Raw genomic sequence first — 21135 nt, 5'->3', positions numbered from 1 at the left:
GATATACGAACGCTGGTCACTATGTGTAATCTGACCTGAGTCGGGTCACCTACCATTTTAACACTGAATTTCTCACAACACAGCAACGCAAACCAGAAAACACAGATACAACAGTTAATCCCAAAATCTGACACACAACTGACATAAAATTGAACTTCATCACCCTACTCAAACGGTCGCGTATGCGCTGTGTGTAAGAGTTTTGAAATGATCCTCGAATAATAGATTTTCATTGGTGAAGATTTCTTTCTCTTTTTTATTGTTTGTTCTGGCGGCGTTAGATAAGCACGCATTGCTTATAAAGTGACCCTCGTATGTTCGAACATCAGAAAAATCAAAGTATAAGTTACCTCGACATGGATTCGGAAAAGTTAATTTAAATTTCAAAACAGTTACTTCATTCATACAGTAGTTCAAAGATTACATTCTTATGCTGATTGATTAAATGCCATAATTTACCGTATCCTTCTCCATGTCCCGCTCCTTTCCCTTCGACTCCCGCATCTGCAAGAAGAAATGATTGCCTCATTATAAATTTGTATTATCTAAAGGTATTTAGGATATTTAGAATATTTAATTATATATATATATATATATAGGACATTTAGATATTAAGATATTTATTAGATTTAGAATATTTAAAGATACTCTTATAGGATACTTAAGACATTTCAGATATTTAGGGACATTTATATAGGATATTTAAAATACCTGAGATACTTAAAATACTTAAATATATTTATATAGGACATTCAGGATATTAAGATATTTATTAGATTTATAATAACTAAAGATATTCATATAGGATACTTAACATATTTGGATATTTTTATAGATATTTCTATAGGATATTTAAGATATTTGAGATATTTAAAATACCGGTACTTAAGGATAATTATATAGTAGATCTAAGATATTTAAGATATTTGAAAATATTTTAGGATATTTAAGGATATTTATATAGGATATTTAATTACATTTATATAGAACATTAGAATATTAAGATATTTATTAGATTTAGGATATTTAAGGATATTCATATAGAATACTTAATATATTTAAAATATTTAGGATATTTGAAGATATTTTAGGATATTTATAGATATTTATATAGGATATTGAATTATATTTGTAGAGGACATTTAGAGTATTAAGATATTTATTAGATTTAGGATATTTAACGATATTCATATAGGATACTTAACACATTTAAGATATTTAGGTTATTTAGGGACATTTATGTAGGATATTTAATATAGTTGATATACTTCAAATACTTAAATATATTTATATAGGACATTAAGAATATTAAGATATTTATTAGATCTATAATATTTAAAGATATTCAAATAGGATACTTAAGATATTTAGGATATTTAAAGATATTTATAAAGAATAATTAAGATATTTGAGACATTTAAAATACCGGTACTTAAGCATATTTATATAGTAGATCTACGATATTTAAAATATTTGAAGATATTTTAGGATACTTAAGGATATTTATATAGAATATTTAATTATATTTATATAGGACATTTAGGATATTTAGGGACCTTTATATAGGATATTTAAGATACTCAAGATACTTAAAATATTTAAATATATTTATAGAGGATATTCAGGATATTAAGATATTTATTAGATTTATAATATTTACAGATATTCATATAGGATACTTAAACATTTAAAACATTAGGCTACTTAAGGATATTTATATAGGATGTTTAAGATATTTGAGATATTTAAAATACTAGTACTTAAGGATATTTATATAGCAGATCTAAGATATTTGAAGATATTTTAGGATATTCATATAAAATATTTAATTATATTTATATAGGACATTTAGGATATTAATATATTTATTATATTTAGGATATTTAAGGATATTCATGTAGGGTACTTAATATATTTAAGATATTTAGAATATTTAGAGACATTTGTATAGAATATTTAAGATACTTGAGATACTTAAAATGCTTAAATATATTTATGTAGGACATTCGGGATGTTAAGATATTTATTAGATTCAGAATATATAAGGATATTCATATAGGATACTTAAAACATTTCAGATATTTAGGATATTTAGGGACATTTATATAGGATATTTAAAATACTTGAGATACTTAAAATAGTTAATTATATCTGTATAGGAAATTCAGGATATTAAGATATTTATTAGATTTAGAACATTTAAAGATATTCATATAGGATGCTTAACATATTTAAGATATTTAGGCTATTTAAGTATGTTTATAAAGGATATTTAAGATATTTGAAATATTTAAAATACTTAAATATGTTTATATAGGATATTACCATACTTAAGGATATTTATATAGTAGATCTTAGATATTTAAGATATTTGATGATATTTTAGGATATTTAGGGATGCTTATATAGGATATTTATATTTATATAGAACATTTAAGATATTAAAATATTTAATATATTTAGGATATTTAAGGATATTCATATAGGATACTTAATACATTTAAGACATTTAGCATATTTAGTGACATTTATATAGGATATTTAAGATACTTGAGATACTTAAAATACTTAAATATGTTTATATAGGACATTCAGGACATGAAGATATTTATTAGAATTAGAATATTTAAAGATATCTATATAGGATACTTAAGATATTTAGGATATTTAAAGATATTTATATAGAATATTTAAGATATTTGAGATATTTGAAATACTAGTACTTAAGGACATTTATATAGTAGATCTAAGATATTTAAAATACTTGAAGATATTTTAGGATATTTGAGAATATTTGTAAAGAATATTTAATTTTGGTATAGGACACTTAGGATATTAAGATATTTATTAGATTTAGGAAATTTAAGGATATTCATATAGGGTACTTTATATATTTAAGTTATTTAGAATATTTACTGACATTTATATAGGATATTTAAGATACTTGAGATACTTAAAATATTTAAATATATTTATATAGGAAATTCAGGATATTAAGATATTTATTAGATTCAGAATATTTAAAGATATTCATATAGGATACTTGAGACATTTTAGATATTTAGGCTATTTAAGGACATTTATATAGGATATTTAAGATATTTGAGATATTTAAAATACTGGTACTTAAGGATATTTGTATGGTATATCCAAGATATTTAGGATACTTGAAGATACTTTAGGATATTTATTTAGGATAGGTATGCTTTGCGGTACTACCCTCGAAAGAGGAGGGGCAAGTTGCTGCGGCTTTCACTTGTAGAATGTAAAAGCGTTGCCACAATGAATTATTTCAATGACTTCACTGTGCTCTGTCTTTTTAGTCATTCTAAGTAGTCTACGATCGTCATTCGTTAAGACCAAACGACTGAATGACAAATTGGCAATACAGCTGAGGTCATTCAGTTCTTTTCCCTAAAAAAGAGGGAGGGTTTCATCCGTCAGAAGGTGGCGTGGGTGGGGCCGAAGTGTGTTTCACGTATTTTCCGAGAGCACATCTGAAATAGACGGGCCCCACCTACAGGTTCTAGTTAAACACCTGTAATTTCCCAGTGTGCAAATTGTATGTAACTCTTGTTGAGTTCTCTCTTCCTACCCGAAATGCCTGTTTCTATTATCATTCATTTTCAATAATCAACCGGCTCCTATAGCATACAGGGCATAAACATAAGACATAAGAATTTTTCAACAACATAAAAGGTGGCTCAAATAGAGTGCTTACCTCTGGTGCATGGGGCTCCAGATTCGATTCCCAGCCAAGTTAGTTTGTGGTGGACAACATCGTGTCCATGGGACTTCTCGGGGGGTACTCCTTTTTCCTCCCACTTTTCATTCCACCAATTTTTCTATCATCATTCACTTTTCTTAATGATAGTCTCCCTTAACCTAAAGGGCATAGTCGTGGGAAGTTAACCTGAAATCCTTCTTTTCAACGAGATAAAAAGGTCACAGGGAAAATTACATAAACAGATCTATATAAATGTACTGTCCCGGTGTTTTATTCTTATTCGTTTATTCTTATTATCTTGAGGACAAACAAGTATTTTAGTCCAGAAATGTCGACGCTAATCGAGATATCGACGCTAATCGAGGTATCGACGCTAATCGAGATATCGACGCTAATCGAGGTATCGACGCTAATCGAGATATCGACGCTAATCGAGGTATCGACAAACTAAGCTTTTTATTTCAAAATTCAATGTGCGAATGGATTATCACTCCTTTGAGAGAAAAAAAAGAGAAAACATGTCCAATATACTTTACATAAAAGAAGAATTACATAAAATTTTAAAGTTTTCATTAAATTCTTAATCTACGGGAACCCTCTTTCCTTAGTATGATACCGTTAATATGTTAACGATATGTTATTTGTAAGTGTATATACAAATATACGTAATTTTACAGGCACAGACAAAGTCACACACAAACACCATTTAACCATGACAGAGAAAAGCACAAATTCAGGAACAAGCGTGAGTGTATTCGCATATACTTGCGTTGTAAAGAATACTTTTGGTTGCCTCTGTAATCCGCATTTTAACCATCATTAATTCACAGTAATTGGTTGGAAAGACTTAACGCTTACATACCTACATGTTTGTTTCCTCCTAGTCCAAGGAATCTGTTGCCATCTGAATCTGAAAAAAAAATTAAAAAATAAAATAAAATAATAATAATAATAATATCAAAGCCAATTTAAAGTGAAATATGAACACTTTAACACAGATACATCGGACACATTATGTTAATGTAATTACGACTCACCTATGACAACTGTGTGTTCTGGAAAACTACGTCTTACGACCTACGTTCTGTCACAAAAACGATCAATTTATGTACTTCGAGGGTAATTTGTTAGTATAATGTTCATTTTATGTTAGACCTAAATATATGTTTCTGATTAATTCTCTTATTTAGCACTATTTTCTTCATGTTTATGATGATTGATAGACCGACCCTAAGTATATAATTAACTTTCGTACTTGAATATTGTAATTATGCAGTATTTTCTACTCATATACATCTGTAACGAAATGTTATTCATTTGTAAAATAATTCCAATATGACAAATATTTAGTAATAGCAGAATACTCGTTCTTCGTACAGGGAGAATACGTTTCGTTTTGGGTTGGATTTAAACGGTATCAAAAGTGTCACTGTTCGTCTCAGCAACCCCGAAAACTATGGATTCGACACTAATGTTGGCCATTCTCGATCACTATATATCGAGAATGACCATTTCAGTAGGTGGTAGATTAATTAGGTATATACGGTTTGCAGATGATATGGCGCTTGTTGCAGCATCTGAAGAGAAAATCAACCAGATTTTAGAGAACTTGAGGAAGGACTGTGAAGAATATGGGATGAAAATAAATGTTAGAAAGACAAAAGCCACATTAGGTCTCTGTTAAGTATAGAATAGAAAGGGAGAAAATAGAGCAGTTGACTAGTTTTCTATACCTGGGTAGTATAGGTATAGGAAACTAGGACTAATGATATGAAATGTGAACGTGAAATAAAAGCAAGGATAGGAATGGCGAAAAAAGCTTTTAGGAGGAAGAAAATACTATTTTGTGGGATCTTGAATAAAGAGTTGAGAAAATGCTTCATTTAAAGTGTTGTACTGTATGGGTCAGAAACATGGACTACGCAAAATTGATGAAAAATGACTGGGAACTTTCAAAATGTGGATGTGAAGAAGAATGAAGTGAATTAGGTTGGTCGAGTGGAAAACGAATGAAAGGGTGTTAGAAATGATAGGGGAGAAAAGAACAATTTTAGATATTATTAAGAAGAGGAAGAGAAACTGGTTGGGACATTGGCTAAGAAGGAACTGTATCATGACGGACGTGGTAGAGGATATGGTGGCAGGAAAGAGAGGGAGGAGGCGAAGGAGACTACAATTAATGGACAATATCAAAACAGAAAAATAGTATGTGAAGACGAAGAGGTTAGCGGAGAATGAACGTTTCTCAGTTACAGCAAATGACCTGCCAGTTATGGCAGAATACCTATGATAATGATGATGATACATAGGCGTGCGCAGACCCTTGGATTGGGGGGGAATCAATAGCGGTACTCCTGAAGATATGCAACCACCTTGTAATCATTACTTTATAATTATATAAGAGCAAAACTCCTCTGCTTTTAGATTGGAGAGACGGAACAGAAAAGCTCCCCCCCCCCCTTTTTAAATTCAGCACCTACAGACAGTGTGGTAGATGTGTTTGTTTGTGTGTGATAATATACTGCTGGGAAGAAACAAACGGAAGAAATACTAAAATTTAATTAAATCGGGAAATTTTGGTCGAGTATTGCAAAGTTCAAAGTGTTACTTTGTATAGCGATGATTACAGACGTCTTTCAGGGTCCGTTTTTATGAAATATAATCCTTATTAGTTGAGAAAATTATTTTATAAAATCGAAAAAAAAAGAAAACGCATTGCCAAAACATTAGGTGGGGCGAGTGCCCCCATTTGCCCCCACGCGCGCACGCCCATGTGATGATATTGTTAGAATTTATGTTTATATTCATTCATATTAAGAGGTCTCATCCCGGCGAAATTAAAATACCGCTTATTTTACAGTAATTATGTGATATCTTCAATTAGATAAAAGGTAATCGAAATGTGGAACAAGAGCGCCCTAGACAATATTATTTTGCGTGAGGTATCGTTATCACAAGTCACCTAGTAGCTTTCCGTTTTCAGCCGTTTAGAAAAGCGAAAATAAATGCCGATTTTCAAAATGGATGGAAATCGAAAGCAGATAAGTGAGTCGTGATAACGGTATCTCATGTAAAATGATATTGTCTAGGGTGCTCTTGTGCCACATTTCGATTATCTTTTATCTATTTGAAGATATCGCATAATTACTGCATAATTAGAGGTATTTTAATTTCGCCGGGATGAGGACTCTTAAGGGTAATCATTATTTCTGTATTTCTACACAATACTGTTATAATAATATTGAAGTATATGGACAAAGGGCTCTAATTTTGCTCTCAGCACATAAGTATTATTATTATTATTATTATTATTATTATTATTATTATTATTATTATTATTATTATTATTATTATTATTATTATTATTATTATTATTATTATTATTATTAAGATACTATAAATAAGAGTATTACTTACAATCCACGTCGTTGTGGGGACGCATATGTCCTGCACCTAAACCACCATGGACTTGTTTAGTCAGATGTCCTTTGCCTATGGGAAAAAAGAAACGAATTTTTGTTTTGTATTATAGCATAAATTAATAAAACTTTTATAATCAGGCTGTAAAATTACACTAAGAACGTAAACATTTCGTTTCAACTTCTTTTTTTTTCAATTGTTTCTTTCATTTCTTATTTGAGTAATGGGACAAAAGAATGAGGACGGGAATTTTTGTCTATCTCTATATATACAGGATGGACCATTTCTCTTGACACGTCCTTGTAACTTTTAATACGAGGGCCGTGCAGCAAGGCCGTGCCGTGGAAAATCAGCGCCCGGGGCGAGAGTATACGGCGGCGCCCCCATACATATATTCCAAGCAATTTTTCCTATCTTTTTATCCTTTTTTCTCCCGAATTTTTCGCCTCCTTACTTCAGAGCCCGGGGCCGTCGCCCCGTTCGCACCCCCCCCCCACGGCATGGCCCTGCTGTGTAGGGAATTTTGGGAACATGTGCAGAAATTTCCAGCTCAACCGGATGCTAGTGTGGCGCGAAGGGGGAAACTCCAACAAATTCATTTGAAATGTTGAAGAAAAAAGTTTATAGAGACAATTATCTTTCTCGTTCAACATTAACAGATTTAGTGCTGGCAGTGCGTCTATGGACAATGATGAGATCAGGTCCAAGCACCTAAAATATATTTATTTATATTCTAGCTTTGAAGCATTTTCCTCATGATTCCATGGAAGGGCATCTTTTAAAATAGTTCCATTGAATTCCGAGTCGTCAAATTATTATAAGAAGTGCAATTATAAATTTATCCAAGAATGTATTTATTTTTACTATTGTCATGGGTGTTAGTTCAAACATCTCAACTTTGAGACTATTATTTTCATGACTCCATAGATGGATAGTTGTGCCGGATTCCGCTTCCCAAGGGAACTGATCATGGGAGGGGGCGAGGGGACCCGGGCCCCCTATTGTATTTATGAATATACAATATTTGAGTGCAATTTGAACATAGACTAAAAGTATTTGAGAACAAGATCTTGAGACGAATATTCGGACCCAAGAGGAACGGGAATGGGGAATGGCGGAAACTTCATAACGAGGAACTACATATTTTATATGGTTTACCCAACATTGTTAGGATCATCAAGTCTAGGAGGCTTAGGTGGGCGGGTCATGTAGCTAGAATGGAAGAAAATAGAAACGCTTTCAAATTCTTCACTGGAAAACCAATCGGAAAACGACCATTAGGAAGACCTAGGCGCAGGCGGGAGACAATATTAAGATGGATCTCGCAGAGATTGGAATACAAAGTAGAAACTGGATGCAGTTAGGTAAGGATAGAAGTCAGTGGAGAGCTTTTGTGAACGTGGCATTGAACCTCCGGGTTCCATAGGCCATAGAGTTAGTTTTTAGAGACCTCCTAAATTTCACTGAAATATTAAAACTGTTTGTGATATTATAGCGTGTTTAGTTTCAAGAACTAAATAATAAGTGCTGAGTTTTTGTTTAACATGCATATTTGAAATTAATAATGGCATTACTCGAGCAGACGGTTCTACCAAATTTTGACACATTTCTTACATTTTCAGGTTAGGTTAGAGCTTGTGAGTTAACCAAAAACTGATTGTCTGTATGTAATGATTATTTTTTTTATATATCTGTATCTATATGTATATCTCATTCGGACGTTGTCTATTGCATGTAAAGTTCAATGACAATAAATATTCTATTCCATTCCATTCTATTCTATTCTATTTGTGTTTCTTTTAGCAGAGCGTGCACTAAATGAGGAGCTCCATTACTGCTTGCAGATTGACTTCAGGAGGCTTAGTATAGATACAGTGTGGACGTATGGCATGAAAACTACAGTGCATAAAACACGAACCAACTTGTGTTAGATGGACACTAAAAAGCACGAATGCTATTTATCCTTGTCAGAGTAGAAGCACAGCAGGGGGGACGGAGAGATAGCGAGAGGATGCGTCCAGAGGGAGCAGGCGCTTCAGCGACTGGGAGTATACGTATAAACGAGGATAGTAGAGAAGCACACTTGCTCATACAATACTTTCAGTGTCACTCAAAATTCATTTCAGTATGCTGTACACTGACAGTAATTACTTGTATTCACACTCTCATTCCTTCACGAAAAATGTTTCTTATCGTATTTTACCTATAAATTTTCTACTTGGTAAAACCGTCTGCTGGAGTAAACCCTTAATAATAATCTGACGCAGTGCCGTTTGAAAACATACATGTATATGTTGGATTGGCAATATTGTTATTTCAGGGTATTGCAGAGTATGTCAAAGTTACCCCCTCCCCTCCTTGCCTAGTCCACCTGTCAATATTTATATCGTAGAAAATTTCGGAGTTTTTGTCTATTTGTTTCAAAGTTGTAAGGACATTTCAAGGCAAATGCTCCACCCGATATTTATAAAATGTTGCCATTTACTTCTATGCCTTTTAATATTTTCTTCTTCTGCCATAAATGTAAATTTCAATACCTTCTTTGTGAAATTGATTCAAAATACGAACTTACCATGTGCGTCCCCTTCTGCTGTGATTCCTCCCGTGCCACTAATGTGGCCTTCACCGCTTCCTTTGAAATGTATTCCTCCTGAAAATAAAGACGAAACGCAATATTTCCATTGCGATTATCTGTTAAATTAAGCTGTTGAATAACATAATTCTATTCATATTTATAGATACAATATTCAACGCTAGGAGCACCGAAAATTTTAAATCCTAAAAATCATTTTTTTTCTTTATTTTTCATGGAAATTTTCAGTTATTACGAGGCGCATTCGGAAAGTAACCTCCGATTGGTGTGTGAAGAAGTAGGGCAGTATTACCATCTTTGCACAGCCGTGCGCGGTAGATCACTGAAGGATGTCTCATCACTAGTCCCACTTTTGTAGCGTCTCCACATGTGTACTGTAATAGAAAACCCCGCAAGTGCGGACTGCGAGCTGTTATACGTTTTCTTACGGTAAAACAATATTTGACAGCAACTATTCATAAGGAATTTTGTGCCGTGTATGGACCAAGTGTAATGAATGGGGGAAACGTGGACGAACAAATAATCGTGACAAAGAGAGGAGTGGTCACCGATGAATTCGTTCAGAAAATTAATGGAAAAGTTCGTGAAAATCGGCGTTTCACAATCTCGGAGCTTTCCAATGAATTTCCACAAATTTCCAAGACTGTGTTATATGACTTTAGCGGTCAGGAGCTGAAAGATGCAGTCACAAGCTGGCTCAAAGCACAGGCGGGGGATTTTTATGCTGATGGAATTTCTAAGCTAGTGCACAGATACGATAAGTGCTTGAATGTTTATGGAAACTATGTTGAAAAATACAACAAAGTAGTTTTCAGATGTATTTAATGAAATCATTTTACCTACCTTGGTGTTTCGTTTTCTTTCTTTTTTTTAACCAATCGGACTTTCCGAACGGCTCTCGTAATAACAAACGTCTTATAATTTGGAGAGATTCTGGAATTAAGATCGAGTACGTATCGTAAATTGCTTACTATCCTAACTTGTACAGTGCTGCCAAAATGTCTTGAGCCGTGGCAAAAAATGTGAACTAAAGCTCACACCCGCTACAGACCCACGCGTTGAGCCAATAATGGTTCAACTGTTGCTAAGCAAGAGAGCCTTAGCGAAAGGGAGTGGAATTCCTTCAGCCGGTTAGCAGCGCTTGGAATGGAAGACTAGGTGTCCAGTCAATGCGGTATATCTATAGCAATTAACACACAACGCTTAATCTCTAATTATATATATTATCGTGTATTATCAACATATATCATGAATAATTCTATACAACTTCGTACTATATCGCTTTTATAATAAAATGCTTCACTTTTATCGTAACTTCGTGTATATGATATCATCAATACTCATTATACTCCATAGAAACACAAATTATCGACATATAAAAGCTTCATCCTCTTCTATATAATTAATTATATAGGGTGGTACAAAAAACGTGTCACAGTATTTTGAGAACAGATTACTCACATCAAAGGGCGATGAACCTGTGCTCAAAAATGGATCGAAGGGCGATGAACTTGTGCTCAAAAATGGATAGTTTCGGAGATATAAAGTGCCGAAAATGTGAAACAAGTAAACTTTAAAACTTCATAGCTGCATAACTATGAGACCTATCATAGTCGGATGAAGACATCACTGAGGAACTAGTATGTGAACTATCCAAATATCCATGTTTAAGAATGCTCCAGTACTTCTACACCAATTTTTAGAGAGGTAGGTGGAGAGTGATCAAGTACTCCCGAACAGCCTCTCTAATAATGATTGTGCAAGTATCGAAGGTTCTGAAACATGAATATTTGGGTAGTTCACATACTAGTTCCTCAGTGATGTCTTGACCCGACTATGATCGTTCCTATAGTAGTAGAACTATGGACTTCTAAAGTCCATTTTTTCACGTTTTCGGCACCTTATAACCACGAAACTATGCAATTCCGACCACAGTTCCAATGAAATTTTCCTCTTATTTTGGTGAGAGGAATCTATTCGCAAAAATATTGTTATAAATTTTTGAAACACCCTGTACATCACCACACAGCCAAACAAATAATATGCTACGCATTTCACCGTATTATTTTTAAATTTAATAGTATCATTTTGCCTTCACTCAATATTATACTTAAAATACAATTACATTATTAATAATAATAAACCACTCGGTGTTTCTATGTATTGAAGCTGCAACTCAATAGACAATAGTCATACAGAGTCCCTATCACTGCGAAATTAAAATACCGCTAATTTTACAGTAATTATGTGATATCTTCAAATAGAAAAAAACATAATCGAAAAGTCGATCAAGACCTCTCTAGACGATGTTATTTGGCATGACGCACCGTTATCACGAGTCACCTAGTAGCTTTTCGTTTGCAGTTATTAAGAAACGCGAAAATAAATGCCGATTTTCTAAATGTCTGGAAATCGAAAGCAGATAAATGAGTCACGATAACGGTATCTCAAGCAGAATAATATTGTCTAGGGAGATCTTGTTCCACTTTTCCATTATCTATTATCTATTTGAAGATATCACATAATTACTGTAAAATTAGCGGAATTTTAATTTCGCAGTGATGAGGCCTCTTAAAGGAACAAATTCAAGGAAGTAATTGAAAAAGGAGGAAATGTACAACTGAAAGCGCTGTAAAAAACATTCGGTGCTTCTAGTGTTGAAATGCACTTGATTCATTATTTGAAACATAGAATAAAATAGAGACTCGTGTTAGTCACTAAAATAAGAGAGATCAAATGTTGAATATGTAAAATGTCTATTCTTTTATATTTAACATTTGAAGGATAGAATAAAACAGACTGGTATTAATTACTAGAATACGAGTGATCAGATGCTGAGTATGAGAAATGCAAATTCTTTTATATTTAACAATTAAGGAGCTTGGTATAATAAAGGCGTAAGCGAGTTTACGTCCTTTTTGCATCAAACGCATTTGTGGCTTTTGCCATGCTTGTTTATCCCTCTGGTAACATTTCAATTCAATATCGGAATAAAGTGCTGCATATTACATTGTTTTATGTAAGAAAAAAAAACACTGCTTAAATTTTCAACATTGTTTTTCTCGAACTGCATGTTTCAGACTTACGTCCTTATTGCATGAAACTCCTCAATTGAATTGAATTGAGGAGAAAAGGCTTTGTTCAAGCGGGCGAGATTGAAACATAGAATAAAATAGAGACGGATGTTAATCACTAGACGCTTTGCTATAGCCAGTCCTAAGTCCTTGTTAAGAAAGGGACAGGATGGAGTGAGAACAGGTAAGCTCCTTGATAAAACTAAAAGCAAAAGAAAGCAAGGCACAATATTAAAACTCAGGAAAGCAAAACTATTCGGGAGTGTATTAGGGTTGTCAATTTAACCATTTTGTGGCTAGATCTGGCCACTTTGAAAACCTGACTATCCACAAATTTTTCAAAAAAGCCACTAGTTGTTTTTGTAGCCATATGCTTTTTGCTTTTTGATATATTCTGTGTATCATTTTGCTATTTTCTTAATTTGATGCGTTCTCTAAGTGGTAACATTCTAAACCCCGCTGCTAGAATTGTCCCTCATAAAATATAACATTGATGGTTATATCGATTCTTCCTCATATCTTGGTTACACAGCAGAGAATGAGCTCAAAACCTGTAAGTTACCAATAGACGTTGAGTAAAATTTTCTGTGGGAGACGTTATAATTTTAGTTTGAAAATAAAATAACACCCTTAGAGAAATTCAAAATAGTCGTCCTGATAATATAGACATCCTTTAGAAAATGTCGCTTTTCAGTGTCAAGGATTTGAAACTGGTAAAACAGCCTTTTACTGATTTAGCTTCAGCTTGCACTATAAAATTTGAAGATAATGTCGATTAAATTGAAAATCGGTGGTGAACATAAATTTCATGAAATGGGTAAATAAGTTTTTAATTGGAGAATTTTTGCAAGAAGAAAATCGCTTCATAGATACTGGAGGAAAGAGTCTATTTTTAGAATTAGTTTCCTTGGCTTTTTTTAAGCTCTAATTAATGCTTCCATATTCGAACGCGGAAATGAAGCGTGTATTCAATCAGGTGAATGAAGTCAAAAACAGACTCAGAAATTGGTTGAAAACATCGACGCCAATGGCAAAGAACAATTTGAAAGTCGTTGAGGGTATGGTGATGGCAAACAGACGAATCACAGTGGACGAAATCGCTAATACTTTACATCAGTAATGGTTCAGCGTACTATGAAGTCATTGATGCCGTGCAAAATTAGTTATAAGTGCAACCGAAAAACTTTTTTCTTTCCGACGGAATAAAAAAACGTGAAACGCTGGGAAAAGTGCGTTGAAGTGCACGGAGATTATGTAGAAAAATAATCTGTGTTTCAGTTTTCTATTATTAGAATACCTTTCCTCAAAAGTCCCTTTACTTTTAGACTTAAACTCCACATAAAGACCCTCTTTATAAATCCACCCGCGAGGAACCAAGCAAAACGAAAAATCAATCACAGACCACATGATAATCCCAAGAAATATGAAGAAATATATGAGAGACGTTAGAATTAAACGAGCTCCCGAAACTGACAATACCCATAAACTGGTAACTTTAGACATGGTACTTCAGAGAGGACAGAAAAAGAAAGCGGAAACAAAGCAAAACAAAACAGATACGGAGACAGGAAAATGAATGAAAAGCTAGAAACTAAAACACGGGACAACGACAAAAGAATTTCAGAAGATAGTCGACATAGTAGTGGAGAAAGCATGTATCGTTGGTAAGGAAAGTTTTTAGAGAAATTATGAGATATGTGGAGAAGTAAGTTAATATCAGCAGTGGAACAAATATGTGGAACACACATCTCATTTGGCCTCGCTGCTGAAAGGGACACTAAACTGAAATTCAAATCAAATCAAATTTTTTCGTGCTTACCGTCTCCATGTCCTTGACCATAACCTGCCCCTTGAGCATTGCCATCTGAAAGAAAGAAAAAAATCATCTGTAATACCAGATTTCATACGTTTATAACAGAGAAAACATAATAATAGTAAGTCATAACTAGGGTTGCCAACTTTGGAGGAAAAAAATTACCGGCGACCCACTCAAAATTCAAAATAATATAGGCCTAAGTGTGAAGTATCTATCTTTGTTCGGACCCATCCATGGGAAGAAAATGTACTATCATGGGAAAAAGTGCATTAGCACCTGTATTCTGCATATCCTTAGTACTAGACTATCCATGGCTTTGGATTGAATATTGTAATAGAAGAAACAGTGACCAAAGCTTCAACAAACACACTATATTTTAAACTATAATGTGTAATGATTTCGAATATCTAACATATCCTTCATCAGACACTATAGAACATAAATGAAGATGAGGAAGAGATGGGAAGTATTAGTATCAAAGGATGGACAAAAGAGAAAGTAGTTAAGGCTTTGAAGGTACTATGGGAAAACAGTTATTGTATAATACGGGAGAAAGTGCTAAAAATAAGACAAGGACTAAGTTCGAGAGTGAGCCCAGTACTGGCAGAAATAGTTATGAACAAATGGGAGAAAAAGGTGAGAGAAGAAGGGGTAAGAACTTAATGTTTTGTAGGTATGTGGATGACTGCCTAGGCTTGTAGAAAGAGACTAGGAGGCAGTTAGAGAAGTACAAGGATAGTGTGGAGGATAAAGAAAAAGGCATAAGCTTGGACATGGAGTTGGAAGAAAATGGAAGAATAAACTTTTTAGACATGACCATAATAAAACAAAGAGAGGGGCTGGTTACAAAGTGGTACCAGAAAGAGTGCTCAGCTGGTAGTGTTCTGCGACGAGAGGAGCGAAATGGGTAGGAGTACGAAGAGGAATTTTATATCCAATATGATAGGAAAATAGAAATGCTGGAGAACGGAAAGGAAGGAAGAAAGGAGAGTATAGAGAAATTCTACAGACAGTTAGAGAAGAATGGTTAAAGCAGGAAGGAGTTAGAGAGAGAAGAACGCAGCAGGAGGAAGAGAGGGAGAAAGAAGAAGAAAGAGAATGACAGTGGAAAATGGCATGGGAGAAGAAACGGAGAAACTGTAGAAGTTATTGAAGAAAGAAGGGATCAGAGCTTATAGAAGGAATGGAGAAAATTTATGGAGATCAATAAAGAAGAAGAATAGAAAAGGCACCAAAAAGATTAATGAAGAGGAAGAAGAAGTCATCTACAGGGTATGTGGGGACTGCGATATGTCATATGTGGGAGAGACGGGAAAGAGAATGAAAGAAAGGATAAAACAACATAAAGATGATGTAAGGAGGAAGAAAGATACCAATACGATATAGAAACATGTTAAGAAGACTAATCACGGAATTAATTGAGATAAGATGGAAGTATTGGAGATGAAGAAGAGAATGATAATAAGGAAGTGGAAGGAAACAGATTGGATAAAGAAGGTAGGAAGATATAAGATGATGAACTGGACAGGGAGCTTACCTATTAATGAATTATGGTAGTAAATTTTGGATAGCGTAGACAGAGATGAAATTGAAAAAGCCTTATAAGGACCAAAAATGGCGGAACATGATTGATTGGAAAGTGAACACGGGGACCTACGGAATTGGCTGAAGGCTTCAGCCAATAGAATTTAGACTTTTTCATAAGAATGAGTATATATGTCTGTATCTTCATTTATGTTCTACAGTGTCTGATGAAGGATATGTTAGATATCCGAAACCGTTACTCATTATAATTTAAAACACAGTGTGTGTTGAAACTTTGGTCAGTGCTTCTTTTGTTACAATCCTTAGTACATTCACTAATAAGCTTAAAATATACATTGTGCTAAAAAATGAGAAACTAAAGTCAGTATTGATCATTTTACTTTATTTCCATTAACTGCCTTTTCTTTAAAATTATCGAAAAAGATGAAGAAAATTATATTCATCCTTATTTGACAATTTTGGATTTACAAAATGAAATTTACTCTTTAAACTTATACTTCAACTATAGGAAATTGCTTTAAGAAATTCTAAAGAAGGAAGTTAGAGGTTTAAGAAAAGTTTTCAGTTGCAGCACCTAGTGAAATGAAAAACTAAACAATGCACAGTGGAACTAACATTGTACTAACTTTGCCAACAATCGCAATTCAGTTATCGCTATATTTATTCACACAATTATAGCAAATTATACACTTCTGCCTCTTTGTTAAAAACAATGTTTCATAATAAAATCTAATTGTTATCAAATTTCAATGTTAAATAAATTGAAAAAAAAAACTGCCATAGATTTTTAAAGAAATAGCGCTTAACAACGGAAATTTGTATTTGTAAAGGCGCTATTGAAGAATTTTAATGTTCGATATTTTATTCCGGATTACAGATTTCAAAATACCGATCATAAAGGAGCTGGTAAGAAATATGTACCGGGCACCGGCCTTGATCAAAATAACAGCAATATTTCCGGTCAGTCCATTGAAATACAACCAGTTGACAATACTTAGATAGTCGAAAGCTTGGATGTGCAAGTAATTTTTAGAAATGATAATTTAAAGTGAATGAAATGATGATTTCTTTACATTTATTTACATTCTCTGATAATTATGTTAATTTCTAAGTACAGAATAAAATAAAATTAGATTAGTAAATGTAATTAAAAAGAAAACTTACGAATATTTCTGTCAAGTTCAAGACCTCGTGATCCTAAAAAAAAAAAAAAAAAAAAAAAAATCAATGTAGGCAGATAATGATAAAATTAACTGAAAGTTATTACAAACTAAAAATATACTTAAGATAGTTTATAACTTAATGTGTGTGGTGTTTAGAAACGTATACTCATGTCCAAAATTATTGTCGCATATCTATAACTGTCTTCTTGTACGAGTATAATTTGATAATGATTTTGTGGAATACTTTTAATACTTTTACTATGTGTAGAATCGGAAAATGTATATTTGTGGTAAATTTCATAGGAAAAGAATTATAAATACGAAAATTATCGTGAGTAAAATAAAATGTTGTTAAATGGACAAAAAAAATATTTTCGTTGTATTGTTCTTATTTACTGTTATTTTGACATGAAATTTTCCACATATATGTCTTTGCCAATAATAGACACATTAACATTATAAGAACTACTTTGCGAATTCGTTATCAAATTACATTCCTAGAACAATATATTTATAGACACACGACAATAATTTTGGACATAAATATTTCCAAAATTATGTGTGCATGTGTGCATAAATATTTCTTTAGAATTGACATTTATTTACGAAACAACTATATTATTTTTTTGTAATTTTTCCATCGAACAAACACTAAAATTATGTAATGAAGTACAAAAATTTTATAATTTTAAGTTTCTGTACTGTGTCTCTGTGTTCTAGTGTTTCTTCCTTCTTTTGACAGACATTTTGATCGAAAACTACTTATTTCAGTACCTTACCAAATCGTCTTACATAGTGTGCTAGTCTATGATCTTCTACAGGGAGAGTGAAATGTAATAGAAACTGAGATGTTGTACCCTACACGCTACATATACATCATATGTACTATACGGGGTGTTACAAAGATTTGAAAATAAATTCCGCACATCAAAATAAAAAAAAAAAAAACATATGGACCAATGGTCGGAAGTGCATAGTTTTGTAGTTATAGGGTGCCGGAAGTGAAAAAATGAACTTTAAAGGTTCATAGCTACATTACTGTAGGACCAATAGTAGCCGGATCAAGCTATCAATGAGGAACTAGTATGTGAACTATCGAAATATCTATCTTTCAGAACCTTCGGTACTTGCACAATCATTTTTAGAGAGGCTGTTTGGAAGTACTTGATCACTCTCCATCTACCTCTCTAAAAATCGATGTGCAAGTACTGGAGCATTCTTAAATGGATATTTGAATAGTTCACATACCAGTTCCTCAGTGATATCTTGACCCGACTACGATAGGTTTCATAGTAGTTGAATTACGAAGTTTTGAAGTTCACTTATTTTATATTTTCGGGACCCTATAACTCCGAAACTATCCACTTTTGATCACAGGTCTATATGAACTTTCTTTATTATTTTAATGTGGGGAATTTGTTCCCTAAATATAGTGACACATCTTTGTAACACCCTGTATATTCATTCGCATAGTTTTCACAATATATCTTCAATTGAAAAGTTTAAGCCCATATAGTGCTACACCATTTATTTTGTAAAAAAAAAAAAAAAAACACCTAACAAATAAACAAAGATATAATTCCAAATAGTCGCTTTAAAGAGACCGGACCGATTTCTTAGATTTTTTCAAAACTTATTCTATCTGTATCACGAAAAACAAAGTCATTTCCTCAGTTTTCTAAAGTTATTCAAATGTAAATTGTGTCCTATAGCTGCACAACAATGACTTCATGTGTGAAATTACGAAATTGCAGGAAGTTATAAATTGACATAACGCTCATTTGGCATCTATTTACAAAGTTGATCGAGAATCAAACACCTCTAGTGATTTCTTTCCTCGTTTTACGAAAGCTACAAATTTCAGTATGGATTGGCTTCAAGCCAAATAGCATCTAAACATTGGAAGCAGTGTGTAACTTGTTAGAAATCTGTGACACAGCTAAAACGACAACTTGAGTGTTGTTGTCAATCACATTCTAGCGATTAGAAATGAAATAAGTGTTTTAGACTTAGACATTGCGAAACCACGCTCAGGAATTGTAACTGGTTTCTTTAATTCCTGAGTCTTTAACGTTGCAAGCTTTCGACTCTCCACTGGAGTGTTGGTAACGGAGATTAAAAACAGGAAGAAAAAGAACAGAAACATCAAGGAATAAAACGGAACGGGCTTACCAAGGGAAAGAGCTGTATGTAAAACACGATAATGCTGAAGCAAACTAAAAAAAAAAGAAAGAAAGAAAAGAAAAGGAAAAAAGTTTTAGTTTGCTTCAACATCATCTGCAGATCGCTGACGCACTTGAAAACGCGTTTTGCACACAGCTCTTCCTCTTGGTAAGTCTGTTCCTTTTTATTCCTTGATGTTTCTATTCTTTTTCTTCCTGATTTTAAACTCCGTGACCAACACTCCAGGGTAAAATCGAAAGCTTGGAACTTTGAAGATTCAGGAATTACAGAAACCTGTAAGTAAAATGAGTTTTAGACTTAGTTGAGGTGCGTTTGATATTACACCATAGCCTAATAGACGCGAGACACGTTTGACTAAGCAGGTCAATTTGATAGTAATGTCATAAGGTCTTAAAAAATATTACAAGACAAATATTATAAATTTAATGTACTTAATATGCACCAACTTCACACCTTTTGTCCTAACTTCTATCCTCAAAGCTTCTACTCGGTACTCTAAAAAATTACTCTGTTTTCTGAGATCTAGAAACCTTCTTGAAGTTCCTAGCTGCAGTCTAGCATTTAGTTCATAACTTGTTATGAAATACCTAAAGACGTCTTTTCCTACTTCCTAGTTCTGTGACGTGATGTCTTACGTTACCTCTTTTATTTCCTTAAACATGTAAGTTGTTTAGCTCTTCTTTTTTATACAATTTCCAAAATAAATATTCGAAATTATTATTGAATTTTTGGTACTTTGTAGTAGGACGGTTTATTACGATACATTTAATTTGATTTCCAACTGAACCAGCAATCAAGGCATTTTTCTCAGGCTATATCTCAAAATTGACTTAAAATGCCACACCACTATACAGTCTCCAGTTATTAAATCTTAGACTTCAATGTCTAAATTTGATTTTGAGATACAAAGGCTTACTGCAATTTCCGCAAATAATTTAATAAATGTATTTTTATAATTTGTATTTTAGAATAATTTAATAAATGTATTTTTATAATTTCTATTTTAGAATAATTTAATAAATGTGTTTTTATAATTTGTATTTTAGAATAATTTAATAAATATATTTTTATAATTTGTATTTTAGAATAATTTAATAAATGTATTTTTTAATTTGTATTTTAGAATAATTTAATAAATGTATTTTTAATTTGTATTTTAGAATAAAGAAATGCTTACCTAATCCTCCTCTGGTATGTGAATTTTTGTCAAAATGGGCGTTACCTAGAATTATATGGAATAAATAAAAATATTGATTAGACACAAGAATGATATTTCACTCGAACGTACCAGATCATTTGCAAATAGCATTCAGATTTCATTTACTTTTGAAATTAATAAATAAATTGAATTTGATACAAACCAGTTTTTAGACAGTTTAGTCATTTTTTTCATTGATTAAGTTTGTCTTCAGTTAGTTCTCACCGGAACACAAACAAAAGAAGTTAAAAATGATATCGTCTTCTTTGAACTCTATAATATGCATATACAGGGTGGTGCAGTTAAAAGTAGCCCGTATTCCCTTTGAATGCGAATGCAATATTTCGACTTCCGAATTTGAATAAACAGCTACAACAATGGACAATTTATGAAATTATCGATTGTTAGTATTCTT

At 32.8% G+C, this 21135-nt stretch overlaps 1 protein-coding gene across 3 annotated transcripts in view; it reads right to left on the bottom strand.

Annotated features, from left to right (window-relative positions):
- Window positions 1-21135, bottom strand: part of LOC145683740 (uncharacterized) — a 138252-nt gene that overhangs the window by 86784 nt on the left and 30333 nt on the right. For all 3 annotated transcript variants that reach the window (XM_081755268.1, XM_081755270.1, XM_081755269.1), the window contains 7 exons: window positions 20700-20744; window positions 17340-17372; window positions 14634-14678; window positions 9720-9797; window positions 7145-7219; window positions 4590-4637; window positions 460-504 (listed from right to left, as the gene is read on the bottom strand). In XM_081755268.1, coding sequence (XP_081611394.1) covers window positions 460-504; window positions 4590-4637; window positions 7145-7219; window positions 9720-9797; window positions 14634-14678; window positions 17340-17372; window positions 20700-20744 — 369 coding nt within the window. The remainder of the gene's footprint in view (window positions 1-459; window positions 505-4589; window positions 4638-7144; window positions 7220-9719; window positions 9798-14633; window positions 14679-17339; window positions 17373-20699; window positions 20745-21135) is intronic.

Source organism: Thermobia domestica, chromosome 4 (genome assembly GCF_964235325.1).
Source record: "Thermobia domestica chromosome 4, izTheDome1.hap1.1, whole genome shotgun sequence".
Lineage (NCBI taxonomy): Eukaryota > Metazoa > Arthropoda > Insecta > Zygentoma > Lepismatidae > Thermobia > Thermobia domestica.
Note: the sequence above shows the minus strand (reverse complement) of the source record. Positions and strands in the feature narration are given on the sequence as shown.